This window comes from Camelus dromedarius, chromosome 10 (assembly GCF_036321535.1).
Source record: "Camelus dromedarius isolate mCamDro1 chromosome 10, mCamDro1.pat, whole genome shotgun sequence".
NCBI classification, from domain to species: domain Eukaryota; kingdom Metazoa; phylum Chordata; class Mammalia; order Artiodactyla; family Camelidae; genus Camelus; species Camelus dromedarius.
Genome location: NC_087445.1, coordinates 66,339,497 through 66,345,496, shown reverse-complemented (window position 1 = coordinate 66,345,496; position 6,000 = coordinate 66,339,497). Strand labels below are relative to the sequence as shown.

General features: G+C 52.5%; 1 protein-coding gene across 2 annotated transcripts in view; it reads left to right on the top strand.

The window, feature by feature from the left end:
- The first annotated feature begins 425 nt into the window (after positions 1–425).
- TRAF1 (TNF receptor associated factor 1) overlaps positions 426–6,000 on the top strand; it is a 28,299-nt gene continuing 22,724 nt past the window's right edge. The window contains exons 1-3 of one of the 2 annotated variants that reach the window (XM_031450342.2): positions 426–502; positions 1,943–1,987; positions 3,775–4,503. In XM_031450342.2, the coding sequence (XP_031306202.1) occupies positions 4,364–4,503 (140 nt within the window). In that variant the 5' untranslated portion in view covers positions 426–502; positions 1,943–1,987; positions 3,775–4,363. The remainder of the gene's footprint in view (positions 503–1,942; positions 1,988–3,774; positions 4,504–6,000) is intronic. The other variant, XM_031450341.2, reaches the window with a different exon arrangement.

Here is a 6,000-nt window from a genome sequence, read left to right as displayed (position 1 = left end):
CCAGTTCTGTAAAAGCACCGCGCCTTCGGAGCCCCTTTGTACCATCTCTTGCTGATTGCTCCAACCCAGTAAGCTTGGACGAGCCTGGGTCTGCGCTAGGATATTGGCAGGAATCCAAGAGGGCTGAGACTTGGGTTTTGCTACTGCTCGCCCCCACTTCACGCGGGATTCAGGCAGGCAGGGGATCGGGTGAGGGTTTAAGTCCCAGGTCTATGTTCGTTTATTCTGCGAACATTTTACTGAGTCCCATCCATGCGCCAGAAACACGCCAGGTAAGCGGGTCAGTTCCCAGAGGAAAAACAGACCCTGCGAAGCTGTGGATCTCGCCCCGGCCTCAGTTTCCCCATCAAAGGAGCGCGCGGCCTGCCCCCAGGGCAGCCTCTGGAGGCGGCTCGGGACGCAGGAACCAGTCCCGGGCCTGCCCTCCCCGCTTCCGCCGCCGGGCTACGTCCTCGCGCCACCGGAAGCTCCCGCCGGGCTGCGGGGAGGCGGCGGCGCCGAGGTTGGTTGCACTGCACCCCGCCCCCACCCGCCCCGGGGCTGCTGTGGGTCCCGGCCCCCGAGCCCAAACTCCCCCCCACACCCCCGCCCCTGCCGGGGCCGCAGGGCTCCCGCTCGCTGGGGCGGGGGCTTCCCAAGTGCGGGCCTCCCAGCGCGCCGCCGGGACCCGGAATCGCCGCTGCAGAGCCTGCCCCCGCCCTTCCTGCGGGCTCCCGGGGCACCCCCTGGGGTCGCTCATCCGTGAATAGTCGCGGGCGCTGCTCTGGTTCCAGCGCTGCGCTCACATCTTGAGATGTGGCGGGGGATGTACTGCCCTTGGGGGGTGGAGTGGGGCGTAGGACCGGGGCTGGGGGACAGGCCACCGAGCATCACTGAGTCGGACGGTGGGAGGGGCTGTGCTCGGGCTGTGGGACGCTATGGGATCGAAAATCGGGCGCCCAACCCCGTCCTGGGGAGGCCCAGGGGACTCCCAGGGGAAGTGGGATCTGATCCAGGAGCACTTGGAAGGGCAAGTGGAAGGCTGGGGAGATGCAGGTGCGCGGCGCAGAGAGACTTCGCGTGTGGGGCCACGGAGATGGGGCGGATGAGAAGGAAAAGAGGCCTTGGAGAGGAGGAGGAGCAGCCAGAGAAGTGGGGGGGGGGGCTCGGAAGGGATGCGGGAAGCCTTAGCAAGGGACGGAATTCGAAAGGCGGGGCCAGGAGGTGTGTCAGGTGATGGCCACAGGGCTTGTTGGATAGAAACTGAGACAGGCCCCAGACATTTGGCAACTTCAGCCTTGAGAACCACGGGGAGATGGTTCTGTGCTGCTTGGAGTGAGGAAAGGGAGCGCCCGTGTAGACAGTATTTTCTGGAAGATCTACCAGGAGAGCATACAGATGCAGGAGAGGAATGTAGGGTGAGAGTGAAGAGCGTTTTAAAGTACAATGTGTGGTCAGAGCACAGGCTCTGGGTTCTGGGAGTCCCCACTCATTATGGGTCCTTGGGCAAGTCACTGACCCTCTTGGTGCGTCATTTCACACATCTGTAAAATGGAGATGAAGATGATAATACCTGCCTCATAGGGTTCATGTGACAATTAGATGAGATAGTGCCCATGAAGTCCCTTAACGCAGCACTAAAAAGTAGTGCTTATTATTTTTCACTTTTAATTATTAGAAAACCTTGGGTATATTTTGATGGTGAGAGGAAGGAGATGAGAGGCATTGAAGACACGGGAGTATATTTTGATGGTGAGAGGAAGGAGATGAGAGGCATTGAAGACACGGGAGAGAGAAGGAACTAGAGAGAAAGGGATCCAGAAATTGGATGGAGAGATAAGTCTTCGGTCTGTCTGTGCCAAACCAAGGGAATGAGGGGAGCAGATGGGGATGCAGGGATGTCTGCAGGTTTGGGGGATGCAGTTAAGGGAATGGCTTTCTGATAGTCTTTTCTCTGAAATAGGCCTCAGGGTCATCTGCTGAGAAGACCAGGCCAGGACTGGCTCAGGTAAGGGTGGACGTCCTGATTTCCACTGTAGCAGCAGGGTCAGATGCCACGCCCTCTTCGCCAGCAGCCCCTGGCAGCCCCAGCCTCACTCCAGGGAAGGTGGGCAGTGAATTTATCTAGAGTCAGGACAGCCTCTGACCTACCTTGTGAGGCTCAACTCAAGCTGATGGATGTGAAAACACTTTATGAGCATAATTTACCATTTTAATCTTTTTTCCTGATCTTGAGGAGCTGGAAGGGCTGTGGCCATCATCAGTGTCAAAGCCTTTCGAGCACTTCACTCGGGTGGTCTACCATGCCTCACTTTCCCCCATGATCTCATTTAGTCATCACCACAGTTAGGTAAAGTAGATATTAATATTATCCCCATTTTACAGATGCAGAAACAGGTTCAGAGAAGTTACTGATCTTGTCTCAGGACCCACAGATAGTGATTGATGGGCTCAGGATCCCAATTCAGATCTGTAGGCCTCAGACTATTGTGAAAGTGTGCACAGCCCCTTCTAGTAGCCCAGTAGGATAGAAAGATGTAGAGAGATCATCTTTTCCATTTGATAGATGAGAAACCAGAGGCTGGAAGCTCTGACCTCCATCCCAGGCTCTAGGCTCCACCAGGCTGCCTTGCTTTCCTTCCTTTTTTTTTTCTTATTTGTATTTAAAGTTTTTACTTTTACACAATTTTTAAAGGTTACTTTCCATTTACAGTTATTACAGAGTTATTGGCTGTGTTCCCAATTTGTACAATACATCCTTAAACCTATCTTATACCCAATAGTTTGTATTTCCTGCTGCCCGCCCCCGTGTTGCCCCTCCCCCTTCTCTTTCCCCACTGGTAACTGCTAGTTTGTTTTCTCTATCTACAAGTCTGCTTCTTTTTTGTTATATTCACTAGTTTATTGTACTTTTTAGATTCCACATGTAAGTGACATCATACAGTATTTACTTTCCCTGTCTGACTTACTTCACTTAGCGCAATACCCTCCAAGTCCATCCAGGTTGCTGCAAATGGCAATTTTTCATTTCTTTCTTATGGCCGAGTTGTATTTTATATATATATATATATATACACACACACACACACACACACACACACACATACATTCATACATATACATACACACACACACACACACACACACACACCACATCTTCCTTATCCATTCACCTGTTGCGGACATTTAGGTTGTTTCCACATCTTTGGCAATTTTAAGTGCCTTGCTTTTGTCTCTTGTATGAGAGGAAGAACACAGAGCTTGGAGTCCCATAGACCTGGTACTAATCGTTCTCCACTACCAGGGGCTGTGTGACTTTGGACCAGGCATCTTGCTTCTCTGTGCCTTTCCATGCCTATGGACTTCCCAGCAGGTTACTCTAAGGAATAGGAAGGAGAATGTTGCCTGGTGCACAGTAGACATGTCAGCAGCCATGGTTCCCATTCAACCAGGGATCTGTGTCCCACTTGGCTGCTGAGACCAACTCCCTGTGATCTTGTGTTTCTTTAGACCTTTGTTCTCCCCAGGGCCGGGAAGTGGTGGCGCCTGAACCGAGTCTGTGGCTACCTATGACTTCCTGAGTGGGGCCGTGGTGGGAGGGCCCTGAGCAGTCCATTGTCCTGGGGCCTTGGGCTGCAAAGGAGGGGAGGGCTGGGTGTCACCCTGACTAATGAAGAATGCCACAGGCAGGACTGGGCCACCAGAGGCCTCTGGTTGTCTTGGCCATGGGGGTCCTGGAATTTTAGAGCCCAGAGAAGCCTTGAAGACACCCTGTTGCATTTCCTTTTTTCACAGATGGGGTAACCGGGACTCACTGTGAGGAAGTGACTTTTACCTGAGACATTCTGGACAGGACAGAGCTAATGCATCTGGAACTTGCATTTTTGGACCTGCGTCCAGAACCCTGGGGATTTCCACCAGAGCAGTGAACATCCCCACTGAGAATTCTGCGCTGCTTGGAGGTCCCAGGGAACACAGGCAGGTTGCTGGCTTTGACTCTGCCCACGTCCCCGGGGAGGAGGTGGATGAAGGAAGCCTGAGGCTCTCCGACAGGGGAACTCTGACAGTGGTTCCTGAAAGTTCGTGACATCGTTCTTTTTTCTCTCTGACTTGCTCTCCTCCTCCCTCTCACTCGAAAGAATGACTGGACACTCCTAGAGCTTTCAGTCACCATCCAGGGGATTTTTTCCACCACAAAGGGTAATTCCTGTCCCATCCCTGCTGTGACTCAGCTGTGACGTTGAACCACACAAGGCAGTGAGAAGATAAAGTCATCAGACTCCTGCTCATCAGAGAGGGTGGCCCGACGCAGACTCCACGGGGCTGCTCCCCTCCCCAGAGGAGCTTGGTCAGGCCCCCTCCTCAGCCAGCCTGGGACCCCGGCATGGCCTCTGGCTCAGCCACCAGCCCCCGCTCGGCCCCCGATGAGAACGAGTTCCCATTTGGGTGTCCCCCCACCGTCTGCCGGGACCCACCAGAGCCCAGACCCCTCTGCTGTGCTGCATGTCTCCCTGAGAACGTGAGGTGAGGGGTCAGAGGGGCAAAGGGTGGGTGGGAAGGAGGTGCCCGGGAGGGACCCCTGATGGGAGGCAAGGATGAGAGGAACTGGGGCTGCGGGCAGGTGACTTCACCTCTCTGGCTTCGGCTTCCAAGCTTGTTCCTTGCAGCCCCTGATGCTGCCCCATCTGACTGTTGGTGGAAGGAGAAGCAGCCACAGAAAGAAGGCAGCTCCCTCAGCAGAAGGCCGGCTAGGGTGGAGGGAGAGCCTCTAGGCCCAGCTGGGCTGCTTACTTACTGTATGGCCCGTGCAAATTGCTTAATGTCTTGAAGCCTCAGCTTCCTTGTCTATAAAATGCCTGCAAAGTGATTTTTACCTCCCAGGGCTGTTACAAGGCCCAATCAATAACATTCCCCAGGGTTCTTGTAATAATGAATATCAACCTAGTTGTAAGTGACAAGCTGCTGTACAAATATATCTCCTTCCACAATGTCACCCATCACTTCTATTTGCTGGGAACGCTTTTCAAGGGGACAAAAAAAATCTAGTATATTTATATATGTACATGTTTCTATGTATGTATCTGTAAAATCTAAAATAGGTATAAATGTGTAAGTAAATATCTTTCTGTAAAATACACATGTTTTCTGTATGTATAAAATACTTATGTAATGCAGTCCATATATTATATATTAAAATATGTGTATGTTTACATTTAAAATATAAATAGAGAGGTGCTACATCCATACAGTCTTCAGCATCCCACCTTAAGCAACTATTATGTACCGACTGTGTGCCAAGCACTCATTCCTTGTGTCTTCAGAAGAACCTGGGAAAGATGGATACTATTAGCATCCTATTTTACAGATGAGGACAGTGAGGACTAATGGAGCGATGAGATCAGTTGCCCCAAGTCAGTTTCCTGGCAAATGTATTCTTGAACTGCCGTGGGCCCCTAGCATGACCTTTCTTGGGGCTTTACAGTTTCAGAAGGTGGGGAAACTGAATCAGGCAAGCTTGAAAAGTTCAAATGCTTTGACAAAGTAGGAGGCGGTGGGAAGGAGGGCAGCGGTGGTGGCAGTGGTGGTAGAAAGGGCAAGTCGGGGGAGGAACAAAGCTGGACAGCTCTTGCCGTCAAGCTGAATGTTCTGGGTTCATCTCTGGCTTTTGCCACGGGTCTCTTGGCTTCCTTCTTCATTCTTCCAAAACCAGGGAAGGAGCCGACAGGATGTCGGAGGGATCCAGGCTTGAGGCCTGAAGAGCTCTGCCAGCCCTGCCCCTGCCTCACTCTCCCTCAGCCAGTCCGCGTGTCGTCCGAGGCCTCATTCTCCTCCCTGTAAAATGGGCCTGACCAGTGGCTCTCCCCAGGGGGATCAGATCACTTGGGGGCTTTGTAAAAGCGCGTAGGCCCGTGTGTCACCCGAGTCAAAGTCTGGCACCTACTCATGGTTAAGAACTTCAGATGACGAGTTCTCGGAGGCCCTTTCTTGTTCTGAGAGGCCGTAGTTATCTGTAACTACTAA